This window comes from Coenobita brevimanus, chromosome 40 (assembly GCF_032717465.1).
Source record: "Coenobita brevimanus isolate Jiangsu-jjx chromosome 40, ASM3271746v2, whole genome shotgun sequence".
Lineage (NCBI taxonomy): Eukaryota > Metazoa > Arthropoda > Malacostraca > Decapoda > Coenobitidae > Coenobita > Coenobita brevimanus.
The window spans coordinates 17333876-17357636 of NC_136993.1; the positions used below are offsets into that span (position 1 = coordinate 17333876).

Consider the following 23761-nt stretch of genomic DNA (forward strand, 5'->3'; position numbering starts at 1 on the left):
GAAGTCCAGCAATGTCCACAACGACTCTTTCCATCGGTGCAGCCACTTGGTACAGCTGAACAGGGGCACAGCCACATTTCTTGGGTCCCTTCTTAGCACAATACACATCAAAGACCCAACACCACTCATCAACATCCTGAACCATGCCAATCCAGTAGAACCTCTGTCTCAGCTGGCTCAGAGTTTTCTTCACTCACAGGTGCCCACTACTGATCTGGTTATGAGACTCATCCAAGATGTTAGACCTCATTTATTTCAGAACCACCAGTTGCCTATACTTGCCGAGGCCATCGGGTGTCTCCCACTGACGCTCCAGTAGTCCCGTTGTTCAAACGAAGAAGATCCCACTCACTCCAGTAATTCTTGGTAGCAGGGCTTAACCTGGAAACTTCTTCCCAAGATGGGCGCATTATACTCCACTGCAGCCACTCTAGCACTGGCTGTAAATCTACATCCACCATCTGCATCCTCTTCAGGTTTTCATCTGACACTGCCCTGGTCACTGCAGTATGGTTGCATTTTTCTTTTTATCATGATCTTCCTTTTTACTAAACTCCCGACACTCCGGATCACAAGGTCGATGACTTTGGCTGTCAGCATTGCCATGTGCCCACCCAGGATGGTGCTGCACCTCATAACTGTGCTACCTTCCCAAGCCAGCATGCCAGTTGTCCTTCCAGATTCTTTAGCGTTTTTAGCCACTTAAGTGCTGTGTGGTCTGTCCTGATGATGAAGTAGGACCCATGCAAGTAGGGTTGGAAGAATTCAAGGCCTTCATCACTGCCAAGAGCTCCTTACGGGTCACACAGTAGTTCCACTCTGGTGGGCTGAGCTTCTTGCTGTAATATGCCACCACATACTCATTGTCATCCTTCGTCATCGACAGGACTCCACCAGTACCATGGTCACTAGCATCATAGTCCAAGATAAATGGCTGATTCTGGACTGGGTACGGCTATACTGGAGAGCTTGCCAATACATGCTTGAGTTCGTTTAAGGCTTTCTGAGTCTCTGCTGTCCTTGCAAACTTGTCTTTTCCCCAACAGCTTGTGAAGAGGTGAAGCTATCATTGCAAAGTCTTTAACAAAATGCCGATTGTAGATGCACAAGCCCAGGAAACTCCATAGCTCTCTGACACAAGATGGAACTGGCCAGTTTTCCACAGCTGCCACCTTCTCTGGGTCAGTAGGGACGCCGCTCTTGCCTACAATGTGTCTCAGTACTTTACTTCCTTCTGAAACAAGTAGGATTTCTCGGGGTTCAGCTTGAGGTGCGCTGCATGGATCCTGTTCAACACTTCTGACAGCTTCTCCAGTTCCTGGTCGAAAGTCCATCCAAACACAGTTACATCGTCCAGATAGATGAGAACCGTCTGCGAGTGCAGCGCTTCAAGTACATGGTCCATAAGGCGCTCAAAAGTAGCTGGCATCTCTATAAACAGCCATAAGCCCTGCCCATATGAAAAGGCTGTCTTCTCTTTGTCCTTCTCTGCAACCTTGACCTGGTGGTATCCTGCCTTCATGTCTAGGGTGGAGAACCACTTAGCACCTGACAGAGCATCCAGGGTGTCATCAATTCTTGGCAAGGGATATGCATCCTTCACTGTCACTTCATTCAGGACTCAATGATCTATGCTGCACTTTGCTGACCCATCCTTTTTCCTTACCAGAACCATTGCTGTTGCCCAAGGACTGCTGAACTTTTCTACTACTCCTTGGCTTTGGAAATTCTCCATCACCTCCATTTCTTCCATTGGGCTGGCACCATCCTCCATGTTGGCTGTTTAATTGGGCGGTGATCCCCAGTGTCTATACTATGCTCCACCAGATCAGTGCGCCCCAGGTCTAGGTCACCCACGGAAGGGACATCAGCAAATTCCATCAGCAGCTGCCACAACTTCAGCACTTGTGAACCATCCAGGCATTGGCAACTCCTTGAGAAAAAGTCTTGTAAGTGCTTTGGTAGATAACCATCTTCTTTGACTCTACTCCTTTTACAGGCCTTCCTCTGATGCCACTCAGATCCACTGCCTGGCACAGTCCCAAATTTTCTCCCTTGTTGATCTTCCACCACAACCGGCACTTCATCTGCACCTGTTTCCACCAGAGTTCTCCCTACCATCACTCCGGCCTTTGTCTTGTACTGTACATTAGGTTCCACTACCCCTAAACAGCTGTCAATAGAGCCATTCACCTTGCACTGGAGCAGTAGTTCTGATTATAGGGGTATCACTGTAATGCGGAGCGCCCTCACCTCGCCACCAGAACTGATACATTTTACTGCCGTAATGGGAACCGACCTTCCTCGAACCTTCAGCTTCAGGGAGCAGAAGGCCAGCTCACATCCAGTGGATATCAGACAGTCCAGACCCATACGGCAAGGATCCTCCATGTCGGCCACATCGACTGGAAGAATAACCTTTTGCCTGGCACTTCAATCTGGACATCCAGGGGTCCCCTGAGTTGTGCACAGTGTTCAGATATGTCACACAGTTGTTCTGATGACTCACGCAGATACCGATGATGTAACACATCAGGCCTCAGAAAAGTCTGCTCTGAGACCGTATCAATCACCAGGGAACACTTCTTTCTATCTATCGTACCTTCTATTTGCATAATGTCGATTGCTGTTCCCATGCATTTTCTTGGTGGCGGGGCTACTTGGGAAATGCCAGCTAGTGGTTCCTCCTTCATACCGGTGCCCACAAATTTTCCGTTTCTTTCTGGTCTTCTGCAACCTTCCTCTTATCATCCTTTTCTTCTTCAGACACTTAGAATAGCAGTGTCCCACCTCACTACATGTCCAACACGCTTTTGTTACAATTGAAGATTTCCTTGCACTGCTCTCTTCTTGCTGTTTCTTCCATTTGTGACAATTCTTCTTCTTGTGTCCTGGCTTCCTGCAGAACTACTTGTAGCAATCCTCTTTTCTGTGTCCTGTCTTTTCACAGTACCAGCAAGTTCCCTCAAATATTTCTGTTTCTCACCTTGAATTCTGCACTACGGCCTGCCTGAAAGGTGGCTGTATTGGACCTGTCATAGGACTTAAATTCTAGAGCCTTTGATTGCGCTTCTTGCATGGTGCTTGGTTGTGCTTGCTTCACTCGCACTTTCAACTCTGCACTATCAAGAGCATCGATGAACTGGTCCCTCAGTAGAATAGCCAACAGGTTAGGTGCTGCTTCAGGGTACGCCTTGTATGCCATACACTCCAGATCACGAGCAAGCTGCTGTAGGGTTTCTCCTCGAGCCCATACGGCTCCAGAATCTTGATCTGTAAACCTCGGTCAAATACATGGTCCCATATCTGTGCTCCAGCACTTCTAGTAGGGACTGATAACTATTCCTTTCCATCACTGACAGCTGGTTGTCCACGTGCTGTTTGCATTCCGTCACTATTTCCTCAATAATTGACTTCAACTGGTCGTCTACATGATTTTTGCACTCAGTCACATTATTGCTTACCTCATACTTATGCTGCCATAGCTCAGAGTATATTTCCTCCTTCAATTGTTCCTGTTCTTCCTTCATTTCTCCCATGAAAACATCCACCTGTCCTTGCATCCTCAGTTGTAATTCCCTCTGTTGCTCCTGTAATGCTTCTTGAAGTTGTTCATATCGTTTTTTTTTTTTTTTTGTTCTTCATGTTGTACCTCTAGTTGTTCACTCTGTGCTTGCAGTTGTTGTATCATTTCTTTCTTCTGTGTCTGTAATTGTTCTTTGAGTTTTTTCTGTCCTTCATTCTGTGCCTGTAGTTGTGTTTGTAATAACTTCATAACTGCACCCAGCAATGCCTCTTCCTGCCTAGCTTGGCCTCTGGTCTGGACACATTCTGCCTCTATGTCGAAGGTTAGCCTCACTGCAACCCTTGATAGTCCCACTCCTGACACCAGTGTTACGTTCCCAACTCACACTGCCACAGGCTCCAACACCAAGAGTCCAGTATAGGAAGGACATTGCCCATTGAGTTGCTCTTCCTATTGTCAGCCTTTAGGTGTTCAGTACTCAAAATCAGCTGAGGCATTGTATATAAACAGTGGCTTCTCAAGTTCACTCTTTACTTCCCAAATAATTACACTGAATGCTTTCCAACTTCCCATCATTATTCTCACAGGCACTGGAGCTATACAAATTTTACTAACTGCAATTACGCTTAATGCCTGATAACACTTTGTCATTTTCACAAATACCGAAAATATACAAACTACACTGACGCTGCACCGACACTCAAACTGAACTGAAAACTTACTGAACTTGAACTAGTTTCTTTCCCATCCTTATATAAGCTTGCATTATTCAAGAAACTTGTAGCACTAACTCGACGGGGCAACAGTTAACAGTTACCAACTAGAAGACATCAAAACATGCCACAGTTTTCTTACATTACACAGCACTGTAAATTACTTAACATACAAGTTGAATCAAATAACAGAAATTAACAGACACATAAATAAAACATTGTAGGGAAAAAGAGCATAAAAATTAATGCTTAACTTACAAAATAACTATGCTCACAAACAGCAGGCAAACTGGCAACTCTGACTCGTACTGGAACTAGCCTATGGTAAACATCGGGAAACGTTGAGAAGCTGCTAAAATACATAACTAGCAAATCTCTCTTCTTAAAATTTGGCACTGTTTTCGAGTCATTCTGCCATACTGTGACCTCAAAACACACACAGGAATATCCTAAATAAATTTTAGGACCAAGGAAACTATGAAAGAAACCTAAAGATACCTGCCAAAAAACATTTGATTGGTGTACTTACCACCCAGTGCACTGCCGCCAGGCTTTGTAAACCACCACCTCCAACAGGTATAGAGTTGTCCTATGTGGTCTAATAGGAAAACAGTAGCACGCAACAAAGGTCTAGAAACTCCTCATCATCCTCATCCTGCTGGAACTGGGTGTTTACTGATGACGTGCAGTGCGGTGATGGTGGCCTACCCAGCTCAGGAGACTCCGAACGCAAACGCAAACTTACTTTTAACGGAGACTCAACAACTGTTGACATGCTCGGTTGCAGGTCCGAAGATGAAGGCAGGAAACGAGCTACTGGTAGTGGTGGTGGTGAGAATGGGCTGGCACTCGTGGGGTCGCAGGCTTGAAGAATGAGTCAATATGGTCTGACGATAGAACCAATGATTCTGCCGGAGGATGAGTGTCCTGGAGTGCCTGCAGCTCCATTGCCAGGAGGAGGGGCACCAACTCCCTGTCACAGAGTGGGTGCATGGCATACTCCAGCATCCCCTCCAGGTAACCATAGAGGACACTGAGATGAGGGACTGAAGGAGTTGTGGAGGGCTGCGAGTCAGGGTCCTCATCCTCATCCTCATCGGTCCTACTGTTCTGTTCCATGCTCGCAGAGGCAGAATCAGCCATCTCCTCATCAGACATGGTCTGGTAACCAGGATCATTGTCATCGTCGTCCAGCCACTACCGCATATTGTCGATGTCCACCTGCTCTCCTGCTGTTCCACGGTGACTGTGGAAATCATCCACATCAAACCTCTTGAAGTCGTGCTCAGCATCAATTCCTTGCAGAAGATAAGACCAACCGTATTCGAGGGTTTTGACGAAGACTTCTTTCCACACATTTGCCCAGTTGAATACTGCAGACTTCAGGACGTAACGCTGAAAATTCTGCAAGGTCTGCTCCCCATGTGTCTTTGACCACATCCTCATTCTCCAGCACCACCATCACCTCATTCAGAAACCTCTGTGGGTAGTCTCTTTGTAGCCACAATTAGTTGAATCAGAGCAGCCATATTAGGTGGCAGAAACATGCACCTAATCTGCTCATCAAAAGCTACCAAATCCTTCTCAGATGGATGCGTGGGAGCATTGTCCAGGAGCAGGAGTACCTTCATCTGGTCGGGAGTGATTCCAAGGACCTTTGATAATATATAACCTCTTCGACAAAATGCCTGTGGAACCAATCTGAAGGTCCTAGCAGTAAACCAGCCCTTCACAGAATGGTGCCACACAACAGGCAGGCTGTCTATCAACCCACGGAGATAACGTGGTTGTTTTGCACACCCAACAACAACGGGTTTGAGGTGGTGCGTCCTGTTAGCATTGGCCTGGCACAAAACAGAGACACGTTGTTTGGACAACTTCTGACAAGGCACAGACTTCTCCCTTTCCTCAGCCAGGGTGCTGGTGGGCAAGGAACTGTAGAACAGACTAGTTTCATCAGCATAATAGATCTGACCAAGGGAGAGGCCCTCGTCCATGATCAGGCATGGCACTTTCTGGCAAAATGGGTCTACTTCCTCTGCTGCCACATACAAGGCCTCGCTGTATGCCTTATGGCCAGTAACTCCATGGCGAAGCTTGAAGCAAAAGAGCCATCTCTCGGATGCCTTGAAGCCCTGCAGGTTGTGCAGTCGTGTAAACTTCTCAGCAGCGGCCTTCATCTCTGTGCTACGTACTAGCACCCTGGCACCATGCTGCTGATGAAACCACATCACTATCGACCAGTCGAGAATAGCATGCTGGGCCTGGACCATTAACTTCATGTCACCACGACGCATGCTTTCAGCAAAGTCCTGTCTGTACTGTGTAAGTTTGTTGCGTGACTCCTTGATATCGAATAATGTTGAACCGACTAGATTATATTCTAAAAGAATGTGCCCTGTGGTCCAGCCCGTGTCATCCTTGCCCAATATCTTATGCTTCTTCTCCAGGCACAGAACCTTCCTCTTCCACATCTCAGGTGGTGGTGGGACCATCACCCCACATGCACAAGAATACAGCAGAGCAGGGCTGCAACCTGAAGAAGGCAGGGAACCACCACAAATGCAACAGCAATCACAGGTATCATTGCAAGCACTACCACTCACATGGGAAAGAAAGGTGGGAACTGAGGCATGGGCTTCTGTTCGCTGGAAAGCAGTACAGCACTGCCATATCGCACACAACAGTTGCTTTCAAGCACAGAGGAAGCAACACACAGCAGATTGACATCTGTATATAAGGTTCACTCCCGTTTGCCCAGGCAAGGATTAGTATGTCACAGCAACAGCGGATGACCAGTAGATCACCGCCCCAGGCAGTGTATGACTGATGCAGCCTGCCAGACGACTCTGACCATTTGGTAGGGATGAGGACAGGTGCACATGGTGGGGAATTTCCCCACTAATCCTGAAGGCTGGGGGACTCTTCGGCCATTCAATGTACAGGTGGATGGGCGGTTTTACCATACATTTACTCGTGGCTTGTGTTCTGTGTTACATGCGCGGTGGCCACCCTTACCCCTCAGGCAGAAACAATGCTTACCTCCTCTGTTCAAAAATAACCATAGAATTTTCTCAAGGATATGCTCAATGTGTTTCCCAGGCAAAATTACATAGGTTATCTTTACCGAACCATGCCAGACTAAATATATCCAATCAGGGCTGCTTGGATATGGTGGGTGACTGTGATATCAAAACAAACCGAATGGAAGTGTATTGTACAGTTCAGTATTGTACTGTACACACACACATATAGTACTGGACTGTGTACAGTACTGTACAGTACTATCACATGCATTGGTACAGGAATTACTGTACTGATATTGTAATCACATCGTGGGAAGGAATCTGTGTGTGTGTGAGTGTGTGTGTGTGTGTGTGTGTGTGTGTGTGTGTGTGTGTGTGTGTGTGTGTGTGTGTGTGTGTCTCCCGGTGGTTGTGCAACTTTCAATCATCAGTAGAGAGGCGGACGGGTGCTGTCACCAAACTCGTACTTGTGGCTTGTGATTTCTGTATGATGGTGGTGGTGACTGGGCATGACTTAGACCATTGGCCGCGCGACTTGCAACGTTCAGTGGAGAGGCAGACAGATGCTGTCACTGAACATGTACTCATGGCTTGTGGTCTGTGTTACAATCTCAGTGACTGTAAGGAAAGTGGTAGCCAGGTGGCTGCACGATGCTGAATATTGGGTGGGGATGCGTATGGATGTTTTGACACTGTCTGCAGGTTACAGTCATATTTCTCAGGTGCTGGAGATTCATTGGGAGTGATTACATGAGCTCACAACTTTGATCGTTCAGTACAGGGGTAGACGGACATTTTAGCTCTAGTTATGGGTTATGGACTACTTCCCGCACATGGCTCGAGCCCAGCGACCATGATACCGAATTTATTGGACATGTTGACTGGCCGGCTTGGGCACTTTTACATCCAGAAAATAGCAAGTAAAATCGGATAATGGTTTAATAGAGGCAAGGTCCAGCATCCGGATACTGAACACGTCTGGACAGTGATCCCAGTACAAAAAATAAAAATGTATCCAAAATATTAACCCGGCACGTGCCAGACACATTTAGCCCTATGCGTCACCCGTGTGCCGGCCAATTTTCGATTTGTTTTTTTTTTGCTAAAATAATCGATTTTGATGTGAAAAAAATGAATATCACCATGGAAAAACTCACCGGACGTCAGAAGTGCTTTTCTGTAGTCCCACTGCCCGCCTGCAGGTGTGTGCACGTGAAGAATCCCCAGCAGAGGTGAGAGAAAACTCGTTTTCTATGCAAGGTGAACTCAGGTATTCTTGCCACTGTGACTCAGGGAAGGTATAGGAATGTTGTTTACACTTTTCTGTCCACTTCACGCTCACAATTTTTTTTCATAGTATTTCATAAAGAAAGCATCTTTTTTTTCGCAACTAAATAACTTATATACCACTGCAACACTATACGTATCACAGTGAATGCGTTGCCATACAGGTACGAGACTTCACAATGTACAGCCCTTTCACTTACAATAAATTATTTACAACATACCTTCAGTATACACAGACATTATAAGAGTATTTTTGGGCATCTCACTGTGAATACATAGTCTTACATTTACGAGAACATATGCAAAACTTTACTTCACTAGGTTCAGTCCTTACATTTACGAGAAAATATTTACAACATGCCTTCACTGTGTGCAGTACTTATAACACTTTCTGAGCGTCTTTTTCCGTACTTACAACACTTTTTTAGTGTCTTTTTGCCGCTCGTGATTACCGCACTACTGTTACTAAATAGTTAGCGAGAGTCTGGTACTCATCAAAGCATGGGAGTATACACAGTCCTACATCACACTCTGCATACATATACCTTGAGTCCTTCCACTGAGTACGTGGCCTTACAGTGCTGTTTGCACACATGTGACACCTCTGCTGGGCATTTTGATGCATCGCGCTTGGAGAGACTATCCTGGGGAAGTGTCTAGCAGTGAGGCGGATAGGCATGGCGGTGGTGACCAGCACTCTTATCTTCCCCATATTCCCGCACTATCTCCCGCACCAGCTCAAGAATTTATCCCTCGAAGGTCTTCTGGATGCCAGTGGTATGTGCGTGGAGATAGTGAGCATTGAGGACGATGATGTCGAGGAGGTGGAAGAATAATTTCTTATACCACTTCATCATGGACCTGGCACAGTCCACGCTGGAAATCATGGCGTCCGATTGATCCACCTGTTGCATGTTCACATTGTAGGCTAAGACAGGTTTTGGTTTCCAGATGTGGCACCGCCCTTCTGCCTTGTAATCTATGCTGTCTGTGTGGTGTACAAGGGGCCAATGAACAGACCAGAGGGGGAAGACTTCACAGTTGTGGCGCCATGCTGTGGCGAGGATATTATTCGACTTGTAAAGAACAACCTCGTTTTTCTGAAGCTTACTTTCCACCTTCACCATGTGCCAAAGGTTCTTCTTTATGGTGCCGCACAGAACAGTTTCCTGTAGGTGAAGGTACCTGGCTAAAAGGGGGCTTGTGTACCAATTGTCTAGGTACAGGACATGATGTCTGTCTGAACACCTGTGTACAGGACTATGTCCTGCACATATCCAGTCTTACAGTCACACATCATAAAGATTTTAAAGCCAAACCTGTGTCTTTTGCTGAGGATATACTGTCGGAAAGTGATTTTACTTTTTCATATCACGAGACTCTCGTCTATAACGAGGTCTCGGTATGGAGAGAAGGAGTTACAGAATTTTTCTCGTAGGTGTTCAAACACTAGACGTATCCTCCTCATCCTGTCCGTGTTGTTAGCGTTAGCTGAGTCAAGGGTGTGAAAAAAAATGTAAGTGGCTCAGTTTGAAATCTATTCCTCCCCATCACCTTGCCAAAAAAATGGTTTCACCATTACTGGATCCACAGTCCAATAGGAAGGAAGCTGATTTTTTTTTCAATATCCCCATCAAAAGCACAAGTGTTAGGAACACATACATCTTACTCAGGGTCACGTCAGGTTCAAACAATCGGCTGTGTGGTGTCTGTGTCATTCCCCCACGCTCAAATGCTGCAAAGGCGTTTGTTAGGGGAACAATTTTCAATACAAAGTCCACAGGGAAGTTGGTTATAAAAAAGTCCAGGCTACTTGAGCTATGGTTGAGCTCTGAAATAGTACACCCGGCCTCATTCTCGTGGGTGAATGGGTGAATGTAGGGGACAAAGTCACTCCCGTCCTCCCACTCCCACGCCGTTTCCTCCTCATCATCATCATCGCCTCCATCGTCCTCGGGCAGTGGGGAAGTGTGGGGAATGGGGGAAGAGTTTCATGTGAGGTGCTGGGTGTTGGAAAGGTAGGAAAACTTTGTCACGAGGTGCTAGACTGAGCTGGGTCATGTGGGGGCGAGGGAGAGCATGGGCGAGATGACTCACTCTCCCTCAACAATGGAATTTTCTCAAATGGTCCCCTCTTCCTCCTCACACTTTCCTCCTCACATAGGGAAATCCTAGGCTTCCCCAACCACCCCTGAACAGCTGAACTACCTTCCTCCTCGTCTTCCTCCTCATGCCATGACGTGCAAGATGACGACGTGCAGGTGGCCTCCTTCCACATGTTGCTCTGGCATACCTCACATACCTTGATTTTCGTGGTGAAGGAATTTCCTCATCGCTAGTACTCTCCTCATCAGGCTGGACATAGTCCTTATCCTGCACTTCGTCGTCCACGTCACTTTCTGCAGTGTAAGGGACCTTCAGGAGCTCCTGAATCTCCTTGTCACAGAGACTATAGCAAGACATCGCTGCACTGTATGACAGACACAAGCAGAGTGAGGCTGAGCAAGCATGAGGAGGGAGTGCATGAATGTATGGGCCTGACCACTTGAGGGCAGATAGAGGAAGAGTTGCCCTACAAGCACACCAATTATTGCACGCGTAGCTTAAAAAATGCGGACACAATGAATTTTTGAAATTTAAGCCATTTTAAAATGGCTCTAGCACTGGCCACAGTATTATGTCAGACTGTTTTAAAATGGCACTGGCACACGGCAGGTTAAAAATGTATCCATATATATTTTAAAAGTATCCAAAATGTACCCAATTTTTCTTTTTAAAAAATACAATATTAGAGCAATTGAGCAGCCAATTGAACTTAAAACATTAAAGATACACAGCTGTATGATACTGTTTCAGGTCAGCACATCATATGGCTGGCACTGGAGGGTGTTTCTACAATACAGAATCTATAAATTTAAATTTAATACTTGGCTCTTCAAGCAGCATTTTTTTATGTACTGCCACTATATATATATATATATATATATATATATATATATATATATATATATATATGCGTGTGTGTGTGTGTGTGTGTGTTGAAAAGTAAAATAATGTGATTTAACCTGCTGCATCCCATTGACGTATATATACATCCACAAGTTTTGTCAGTCAGTCCTGTTGACGTATATAAACTCAAATCAATTGCAAGGTCCGTAATTTGCACAATTTTCAATTTTCGCACGTGAATTTTGGTACGTATACACGGGACACCTTCCTCTACAAGATACCAGGCAGGAACAATGCCTTACCCCACATGACCTCCCCCCCCCTGCACACCATTGTTTCGTCAATTCTCCTGTTACCAGTGACCTGACCAGTAAAGACATGTTGTGCCACGGTACGAAATTCAGGGCCAGAGTGATTCCCCAATTGATGACAATGTACAAAGTTTACGTAGCATTAGAGGAAGAAACAGTCAGAAATGATGATCAGGTAATGTTGCCAAAAAAGGTCAGGTATGTTGATGTGTTTTGTGAGTGAAACAATGCTTATATTCATAAATTAGTGTCTGAAAACCAATATACTCTCACACTACATATAAATTCGTACCAAATAAATACTGTTTATGAGTGGTGTGGAATAGTTACCCTCCCATAGAACTCGTTTGCTTTGGAGCCAGCCTGATAGAAAACCCAGTAAAGTAAGGGGTACTTGTACCTGTACTGAGTATTTTAAACCTCAAGTGAGCGAATTCTCTATGAATTTTCGATGTTTCTCACCAAAAGCGGAGGTTTGAGCCAAAAAAAATTTTTTTTCCAAAATTGGTCAGGATTGGGGGGAGTCAGTGATGGAAAATCGGTCTTGATGGGGCGGGTTAATGCTCTCTATAAAAGAAAATACTAATGTTTATTATTTAAATCAAGAGCACAAGTAAATGTTACAAATTTTAACCTTAAATGTACCTTGCCTACATATGTTTCATTTATCTGAAAAGGAGGCTTGAGCTGAGTCTATCACAGATTTACTTGGTTCCCATTCAAAGCAACTGATACCACCCCCATGGCCATTGCTATGTAAGAGGCCACTTATAGACTCTGTGTTCAATGTGTGTTTTTATCAGTTTTACTTGGGAGAAAATTCTCTCTATTGCAGCTGAAGAGTGTGGGAGTATCAGCAAACTTAACATAAAATTTTGACAAGTGAGAGAGCAAAGGTGTTCCATCATTACTCTTCATTTTTTTTTTTTTTTTTTTTTTTTTTTACTAAACACCAAAATTCAGTGGGATTTTCTGAAGCACTCAGTATATCGTAATGAAAAATAAGTGACCTCCATTTATCATTATACAGATCAAATTCTGACCACTTATTAGTTGCAAAAATTTGTTTAGGAGTGGCAATAGACTCTCTACACCACTTACTCTTGCTACAGCAGTGTCACAGGCACTTAGTAAAGGAAACACACCACTTAGTCCTCTGAACCTTTACTGATTTGTCCTGAAAGATCTATGTAGAATTTTAGGCATTTAACACTGAATCCTCTCATTTCAGATCCCAACTCCTCGGTCACATTTTTGCTTTGCATCATGTTCTCTACTTTGCTGCCAAAGTACAATTCATTTTCAGGCAGAAACTTGGATGAATTCTGAAATTCAGCTGCAAAAGGGATTTGGGATTTAACTATGCTCTGAGGATATCTTTCTTTAGGTAATTCACAAGGATGGTCCTGTAAAAGGTACAGATGTTGGAGTAAGCAATGTGTACCATTACCGTTTCACTTTGAAATTATCCGTTCATCATATTGTTAATATGTAGATTATAACTTAGAAAAGTAAAACTTGAAAAGAGGATTGACCAGAGCATTAACTATATGTGCTGCAGATTTATTTTGAGATTCCAAAGCCTCCGCCTGCAAGAAGAGAATGAGAGCTGACCATTTCTCTAATATTCTGTTAACAACAGATTCTAAGGACAGCCATCTAGCTTGACTGGGATAAAGACGTCTGTGAGAATCAGCTCCAACAAATTCTTGAAACTCCTTCAATTTCAGTAATCTCTTAAGACTATAGTTTACGTAGCCACGAATATCTCTACACAGTTCTTCAATAAATTTTTGGGTTTGTCACAAGCTGTAGATGAACAAAGATGTAACAAATGACAAATACATCCAGTAACAAACAGATGAGGCACTTTTTCGTTAAGTTTTGCTTTTAAGCCTCTCATACTCTCCATCATGACTGAGCTAGAACGTGTGTAAAACATTTAACTCAACAGGAACAACGTTAAGTACTGATGTTAATGTGGTAATAATAATCATCATCATCATCATCATCATCCTCATCATCATCATAATTAGTAAAAAGGATCCAGTTCTGGAAAAAAAAAAAAAAAAGTATCCATTTCAGATTTGCTCATTCAGTTTCGTATCCTTTTGTTCAGGTCATAGAAATGTACCAATAATATAAAAAAAAAAAGTATTGAAATTATATTTTCGCATCCATACTGGGAACCATGCATCCGGATAGTGAGCGTGAGTGTCTGGACGATTGAGGGATCAATGTATATATATATATAGATTGAGGGATCAATGTATATATATATATATATATATATATATATATATGAGTTTATGAAATTGCATTTATGAATTGCCTTGCGGGCCTGATCAAATGGTCTTGCTGGCCTTATTCGTCCCAGAGGCCAGACATTACCCACCCCAGATCTACGTTGAACATTTAATACTCGTACACTCACCCCTCTCACCAGACCATCCTACTCTGCCATCTGACATCCCTGCAGCACACACGATCATACATTAGACAGTAGCATTATTTCATTGTTGTGCCTGCCTTCCTCTCTTCCTATTTCTCCCATCTTTCCTGTCACTTCTTATTGCGTTTCTTTCCTTTGCAGGTGGTTTTACATTGAGTGACAAGCCAAATGGTTTCCTGTAAACCAAGAAACCATTTACAACGCTGGGTGGTAACCATATAACCAAACCATACGTGCTCCCTACATGTCAGCAAGTGGGTTGGTGGAGGGTTAGTGCCCCTCCCCATGAAACAAATAACTCGAAGTCAAATGGCCACCCCTTACGGGATTATGGTGTCTGGCAATAGCTAGATAGATGGTCTATGCTCAGCCACACACCCTAACATATATTTTTCTTACCCATACCCATGTAGGCTTAATATCACCATGTAAGACCCTTTATATATATATATATATGTATATATATATATATATATATATATATATATATATATATATATATATATATATATATATATATATATATATATAATCTAGCGGGCTACAGTTGATTTTAAGTTGATAATTTTGTATGGCCTGTGAATGATGTTAAAAATATCCTAATGGCCCTCATAGGAGAAAGGTTCCCCACCCCTGACTTATATCATCAGTAATTTTAATTCCTAACTGTTTTTAAATCCTGTCCACTTTTTTGAAAATGGGCAGATATCCTAAAAATGAATCTAAAGGGATTATTTATCATCGATAGGAGTGAAGTGATGGTACAGTACAAGCATAGAAATAATTTGTGTGTGTGTGTGTGTGTGTGTGTGTGTGTGTGTGTGTGTGTGTGTGTGTGTGTGTGTAAGGAGTCTGGAAATTGTTTTGGTTAACTTAATGCTTGGTCTGGTGTGTATTATTTGTGATTAATTCATGTATGTGTGTCATGAAAATTATCGTAAATCCTTTGACATGGGAGTGTCGCAGAGAAACTGGATAGTTCAGTGAAAACTAGATATGAAGCAGGTTAGGTAATAAATATGTAATACATGAATGATTTTCACATATCCATTATACTAAATGACATGAATAGTATAAACAGGATAAATTTTTTCTTTATGGACCTTGTTAAGAACTTGTCGAAAATTCTAGCATTGATCGAGATGATGTTTCTTTTTCTTTATGATTTCAATTAACTCATTCATCCAACCATCACTCAATCCTTTCATACCCCACTGGGACAAAAGGGGCCAGGGCTAGTTTAACCCCTTAACCGCGGGGCGTCACTTTCATGACGCTTGGGAGTAAAGGATCATACCGCGGGGCGTCGCTTTTGTGATTCTGTGTTATTTTGAATTCACCCAGGCTTCCAAGTGGGGGCTTGTATCATCTATCATCCAACACTAGTCAGCACTCCTAATCTCATCTGTACTCCCATCCATTGTTGACAATTTAGCCATTTCTCCCCGTTCTTGACTCCCCTCCCTACCCCCCCTCCATTACCCTATTCTCTCGCCTGCCCGGCCATGCTACGCTAAGTAAATCTTCCCTGGAATTTTTCACTGATTTAATCCATTGAAATAAGCCCTATGCCCTATTCTTATACCAAATAATATATACAAGAAAGAAATAAGGTAAGTGAGAGTGCCATACACCTGGAATTGGCTAATTATCACCTGACAACACCTCATGTGCACTCGTTCGCTAATTTTCGCTGTTTATTTCCCCTTGAAATATGCCATATAATCTATTTTCGTAATAAATATACATATAAGGAGGGAAGGGAGAAGCCTAAGTGATATTTACATTCACCTGGAACTACCTAATTTATAATATATTGTCTAGATTTCCTGCCAATCATTTCACCGCTATAAATTAGCTATGTCAAGAGCTAACGTTGATAGTAATGAATTTCCCTAGGTAGGCCACCACCCCGGCCCTACCTTATCAGTTCACTCTCATCTTCCGAAGTGGAGGTATGTCTGTTCGCTCTTGGTAGCTTCAGGGACTTTTCACCCCCATGCAAAGGGCCCTGTGACCTTTACCCCCTACTAAACCTCGTGTGGAAAGAGGTAAAGGGCTGACAATTGATAAAAAAGTGACTACGATCTTTCTATTGAGTAAAACAGTGCAAGTAGAATTGTAAATTATGTCTAAATAATGTGTAAACAGCAAGTGAAAGTAATGAATGTAAATATACGTGAACAGTGGAAAATAGTTTTATAAGTTACTTCAAGTGACAGTGCATAACACAGTGTAAATAAAATAGAAATGTAAATGAGTAGTATTATAAGAATACGAGTATATACCCTAGGAGTAATGAAAGTGAAAGTTTCACTCTAGCATGTCTGAATACTATGAGTTATGAGAGTGAAGATGAAAGTGACATTCACTCTCAATGCTAGTATACAGGACAAGAAAGTGAATGCTACTTATTTTACTGAAAGAAATTGAATCCCTACAGTGACAATAAACTAATACTACTAAAGGAAACTTATGGATAAAGACTGTAGATATATATAAGTGTTATATAGTAACAGAAATATAAAGTGTGAGGGGTTTTATGAATAATAAATGACAGAGTACCAAGAGCGAACTAGCGCAAGTGCGACGGTCAGACGCGTTCGTAATTTTCATTGCTTTCACAGTGTTTTTTTTTTGGAGTATGGATACCAAACTACTTGAAAATCATAGAGTAGTGTTTATAGTGTTAATATCTGGCTGTGGTAATCATATTACGGGTTGTCGGGAAGTGTAAAGTGGAGACTTCGTTACCCAACTTCAGAGGTCTCCACAAGTCCTACGGTAACGGACGAAGGCTCAACAAACATTCCAGGAGAAAGCTGAAGGTATGTGCCATAAGCATATTTAATTTTAATATTCTAGGAATAATAACTGATTTTTGGCAAATATTTTTTGAGAGTCTGTTGGAGCCCGAATAACCCCGAGGCACACGCAAAACATTGGTAAACATGCCCTCGGTGTAGGGGTTAATTAGCATCTACATATAGAAGGTGACCATGGCCAATCACTCGCCTCTGAATTGATTACATGAGCAATATATCTCATCTATCCATCAGACTTTAACCTATGGGCCTTCTTTGTTTGGGGTGCTGATAACCACTAGACCATGCATCCAACTACTGGTTATGTTGCTATTATTTTACTATTATATTAATTATAGAATACATATTATAGATTGAAAACACAAATGGTGCCTCGTACACCCTCCTATACAATATATTCATTTATTTATTTTTTTTAATCACAGTGTCTCCCAACATCCAGCCAGACTGCTGTAACCCACTAGACAACCAGGTAATCGGTTGCTAATTTATGTCATCATTATTTATCTACATTACATCGATGCTAGAGAAGGAAACCTTCATGCTGAGACACTGATATAAATGACCTTCTCAAATCTCCTCTTATACAAAGATCCCTCAGCTCCCCTCCTGTTCCCACAGAGGAAAATGGTAGACTGTAGGAAGAGGGCAGCTTCAGCTTTCAGTTTATTGGGTTCACGTTTAGATGAGCCTTGAATTGCAAATACTGTTGCTAGTAATCAGTATATTAAGTACAGCATATTTATTATAGCCCAGAAAACAAAGACATAGTTTGTGATGTACTCTCTTGTTGTATTCATATTACATTATTTTCCTCTCAGTGACTTCCACTGACCTTTCCAGGAGATGTACCAGCGCTTCGTCCCGTTACTCTCAGATCCAGAGTCATGGGTGAAAGATGGTCGCGCGGTCTACATTTCTAGTCGCCATTATATTGAGTACACAACGGCGCAGCTCAACAGTGAACATCGAGAGCCTATTGTTAGAATTATGAAGGTAACTGTTAAACACGTTAATATGATAATGTTTTTAAAATTATCTTCTTGCTACCAGCCAACAGTTTTCATCAGCTTAGGAGAGAGTTTTACAAATTGGTAATGTCAGATGTAACCGTCAATAACCTTTTCACTTTCAGGGGTCCCTTCTACATTGAATTAATTCTTCTTGTGGCAGACTAATTAAAATGAAATGGATGTCCTCATGCAGAAGAGTTAATTACCACATGATTATTTTTTTCTTGCAGGTTCCACACAGTATCAAAAGTCAAATTTCCATTACTTGATAAGAAACCACAGTATCAGCATTTCAGCACACACACACACACACACACACACAGCTTATAATAATTTTGCTTTAACTAAAACTTTTTGTCACAAAGTCTCTTTTAAAGCTGTTGTTTCCGTCATTCACTCCCTAAGATTTTCGGACGTGAAATCTTTTTTAAGTTTCTGATGACTTCAGCAATGTTCCGTACTACAGTCTAGATGGTCCAGCATCCGTTTAGTACTATTATAAGTCTTGATTTGGCAAGAAGAGCTAGACATTGGAGGATTCCGCATTCTCTTTTATCTGTCCTTCCTATAAAAAAAAAAAAAAGCAGCTTATGGAAATTTTTGTATTAGATAATGTCTGATTTTACAGGAAGAGCAATTTTTCCCAATTCAGCCTTAGGATCTCCCCCCTACCCCTAAAATCTTCACACGATCGTCTTCAGCTAAGACGAAACTTTTCAAAATAGATGTGTTAGATATAACCCCTAATGTTCATTTCACTGCAAGGAGAGGTACAAATTAAAAACACGTGGTCTTCAGATGCATTCCACGAACAATCTTCTTACAGTATTTTGATTCCCAGTCGCTTTTCTTTCCATAAACCCATGAAAATATTGCTTCATGTTAGAGACAGTCGATGTCTGCGGCCAAGTAATTTTCAAGTGGCTGTCCAACATACATAATATATAAAGTAGCTGCTGCCCAGAATTGATATGACTACCCCAGAACAGATGTGCAGGGAGTAGATCGACCAAATTTGTTGTGAACGGTACTAAATGCAATGGAACTGTCCTGAAAGCACCTACATTCATTTCAGTCGCCCAGTATTCTTAGTGGACCAAAATTAACCTAATTAGCTATAACATGACAAACTGTCGACCCTGATTACGTAAATTTGACCAAAACTTGACAGCATTGATATTTGAAATATTATTACTGATGTAATTATCTGATACGAATATGTGCTAAAATAACTACTTCACTCTATTTTTTCTTTGTTTGTTTAAGTAGGAAATTCATTAGTTATTCTGGCATGTACTTAGTAATAAATGCAATTGTAAGATATCAATTTCAGATAGGCAAACAGGAAATGCACGAAATTAAACTAAAATTTTTATAAGTGCTGCAGGCAGCTAATGAATTTTTAAGACAAGACGTCTCGTCATGTAGTGCACAACCGTGCAGTTGTGTAAACCGAAAATAATTTGCATCCTAGCGTGTTTCACGCATTACCAGACGTATGAAATTTAATAACAATGGTGTCATGCATTAACCCTAGAAGTGACAGCCAAAGACTTTGCTTTACGGAAAATTTACAGTCCTGTTCTTACATTCTGGTTATAATGTTTCAGGAATGCACGTGGCCTTTCAGTGTTGGAGTGGGTTTGCAGAGCAATTCTCCTTTGAAGCCAAGTACATCCAGGATAGTGGACAGAATAGTGGAAAGTGGCTTGGTATCCTACTGGTTCCATGAATCAGTTCGATACGCAACACGGGTAAGATTCTTCACATATCCCCATTTGTATCTTACATATTCTTACAATGTTATTCCTTCATATTTCATGATAATACTGTAGTCACAAAATATGTTCATTTTTATTATTATCGATAAGATTATGGATGGATGGATTCTTCTTCTTCTTCTTCTTCTTCCTCCTTCTTCTCCTTCTTCTTCTTCTTCCTCCTTCTTCTTCTTCTTCTTCTTCTTCTTCTTCTTCATCATCATCATCATCATCATCATCATCATCATCATCTTATTATTATTATTATTATTATTATTATTATTATAATTTATACAGTAATAGCTGCTTTGCTTCTGTGTGTGTGTGTGTGTGTGTGTGTGTGTGTGTGCAAGTCATCTTATTGATGGAGCTTGGTGGATGGGTGGGTACATTGGTGGATGGATGGGTGAGTTCCTGTGTGGTTCGATAGGTGGACAGTCAGGGTATGTGGATAGATGAGATGGATAAGTTAGTGGATGGGGTGGTTAGTTGGGCAGACAGCGGGCAAGGCAGAGTGAGCAGGGTGGGCAGGTGCATGTGACGTTGCCGAGTCATCCCTCCAATACTGAGACAGACTATACTGGACGAGTAGCTATGTTTTGTGATTGGGGAGGAGGTAAGTATTTGTGAATTGATCCATTTGGTAAACAAGTCCGTGGTTGGAATAGGTCAGTGTGGGATGATAGGTTCACCGGAATACATCCTTAAGGGAAAAGGATCCATCTGTATATATAGATCCAATCTAAAAAATAAAAATAAAAAAGGCCCAATTGGGAAATAAGGACAATGGAAGACAATAGGTTCCTCTGGGGATATTTTTTTTTCCCATGGGAGGAAAATAGGATCATGAGAGAAAACATTTCATAGGGAAAATAGTTCCATCAAAGGATATTTAGTATTTGGAAAGAGAAAAGTCTCATGAGGGAAAATAGCCCCATGGCGAGTATGGTTCATGGGTAAAATAGGTCTATGACTAAAATATGACCATGGGGAATATAGGTTCATTAGAAAAATATTGGAGAAGCAGGTTGATGGGGAAAGTATTTTCATGGTGAGAAAAAGATTTATGTGGGAAAAAGTCCATGGGAGAAAGTCAAAGGAGGAAGCGAGGTCCATAAGAGAGTGTGGATTCACTTGGGGGGCCAAGGAGAAAAGCAAGTCCAAGGGGCAAAATAGGCCAGTGGTTGATTATATGTCCGTGAGGAATATAGGATCAGAGGGAAATAGGTCCTTAGGAAAAAGAACTCCATAAAGAAAATAATAGGTCCATGAGAGCAATATAACCATGGAGAGAGTATGTTCACCGAGGAAAATCAGGCCCATAGGGAGAAATACCCGGGGAGCAAAATGGCCCATGGATGGAAGTATATCAAACGGGTGAAAATAGTCCACAGGGGAATATAGGTGGATGGGAAATGGTCCACAAGAGATGTAGTCATAGAAGAGATTATGAGCCATTGCTAGTAACCACGACCACCACCACTATTACCATCACCACCAAAACCACCACCATCGCGACCAAAACAACCACTATCACCACCACCACCACCAAAAAAAAAGAAGAAAACACTACCACCACCATTACCATCACCAACAAAATCAAGGCCATCACCATCGCCACCAAAACCACCGCCACCATCATCACCTCCAAAACCATCACCAACAAAACCTCCATCGCCACCAAAGCTACCATCACCACCAAAACCACCACCACCAAAACCAAATCCACCACCACCACCATCAAAACCACCACCACCACCACCAAAACCAATGGCACTGCCATAACCACCAACACCCCCAAAACCACAACCACCATCAAAACCACAACCACCAATAACCACAACCACAAAACCATCACCACAACCAAAACAACCACACCGCCACAAAAACCAACACACCACCAAAACCACCACCACCACCAAAACCATCATTACCACCAAAACCACCACCACCACCAAAACCATCATTACCACCAAAACCACCACCACCACCAAAGTCACCACTACCACCAAAGTCACCACCACCACCACCACCAAAACCACCACCATTACTAAAACTATCCCCAACTAAAATTGTCACCACCACGAGAACCACCACGACCACACAAAAACCACCTTCACCGCCACAACCACTCACCCCTAGCACCACCATCACCACCAAAATCACTACCACTACCATCAAAGCCACCACCACCAATACCATCAAAACCACCATTGTCACCACCAAAACCATCACCATCACTAAAACTACCACCTACACCACCACCACTACTGTCACCACCACCATCGCCACCGCCTTCACCACCACGACCACCAAAACCACAACCACAAGCACCTTCAGAACCACCACCAGTACCAACACTAGCACCAGCACCAAAACCAGCTCCTAAACCATCACCACAGGCATTATTATTATTATTATTATTATTATTAACTAAAATGCTGCATATACAGTACATACCATTTATAAGTCCAGCACAAAATGTAAAGATATATGTTCCAGAACATCCATTTACACACACACACACACACACACACACACACACACACACACACACACACACAGAGGGGGGGCGAGTAATCCTTAAACTACTTACCTTCCTCACTTACCTGATCCATCTCTATTTTTCTTATTCTTTCTGTGCCAAGGTAGGCTAATGAATTCTGTGCTTTGAAAATATTTCGTTTTTCTTGTTTATGATTAGTAGAAAATAAATACTGTGTACTAAAGCCGTGAAGGCTTTGCCTCATAGCTGTGATGTCTAGCAATGAACTTTGAAAAAACACAGAAAGATGATAATGATGAAGATAACAAGAACAAAGAGAAACACGCCGAGTGTTGCAGCCACGCCCTGCAAATGAAGTAAGAGCCCAACATATTTTACTCTGGCCTGTGACTCACTGCATGTTTTCAAAATCGAATGCCTACATTATTTCCCGACCCTCCACTTGCCCACTGCGTTTGGTTCAAACTGACACAAAATGGCTGCAATTTTTTAACAACTATTAAAAAAATGGCTCATCTGACAGCCAAGCTTTGCCTGAGATTTGATCTAAATGACCTTGGCTTGTGACTGTTTACCTAACGCCTCATTATTATTTTATCCTGAAACCTTCCACAAAGTTTTGTCTGTATCTGCTTAAAGCTATTAAAGTTGACTGCGCTTGTGACCTAAATCTTTTACCTATTGTTATTCAAAACATTAAGCCATCCCATTGGCCTACCTTCAAGCTTTCCGCCACGTTTGGTTCAAATTAAAGCAAACCAGTTAATGTGTTCACACGCAGAGGCAGAGACGTTGAACTTGGAACTTGTCCCATGGCCTTGACCATTGACTGATTGCTGTCAGAATTGAATAATGCCTTCACTCTTGCCTTACCCTCAATACTTCCACTAAGTTTGATTAAATATGACCAAAACAATTCGGGTTGTTCTTGCCATGCAACCTTGGCATTTGATCTTTCCTTGTGACCTTGGTCTTGGACTGACTCTTCTCAACTTTGAATTTCTTTACTCCTTGCCTTACCCTGAACACGTCCACACCCATATTGTTTGTTCTAAGATGGATCAAATTTTTAAATTTGACATATCCAAATTACCTTAATCTTTGATCTGTTTTGTGAAAAGGTGATAGGTTAACCCCTAGGTTGACCTTCAACACTTCCACCTAGTCTGGTTCAAATAAGATCAAGGCTATTTTTGTTGTTTTGTTCACACACAACACACATTGTTCGTATTATAACCTTGTCCACTGAATTACTCCTGTGACTGATTATAATCAAAGATGAATCACTTCCTTTCGTGCCTACCCTCAAGCCTGCTGCAAAGTTTGATCTAAATCGAAAAAAAAAAAAAGGTGTAAATTTGCCTTGACATATTAACCTTTGATCTGTTTTCCT

At 42.2% G+C, this 23761-nt stretch overlaps 1 protein-coding gene across 1 annotated transcript in view; it reads left to right on the forward strand.

Moving 5' to 3' along the window:
- LOC145396970 (glutamate receptor-like) overlaps positions 1-23761 on the forward strand; it is a 146130-nt gene that overhangs the window by 92098 nt on the left and 30271 nt on the right. Inside the window, exons 9-10 of the mRNA XM_080270201.1 lie at positions 17933-18085; positions 19713-19856. Of these exons, the coding sequence (XP_080126327.1) occupies positions 17933-18085; positions 19713-19856 (297 nt within the window). The remainder of the gene's footprint in view (positions 1-17932; positions 18086-19712; positions 19857-23761) is intronic.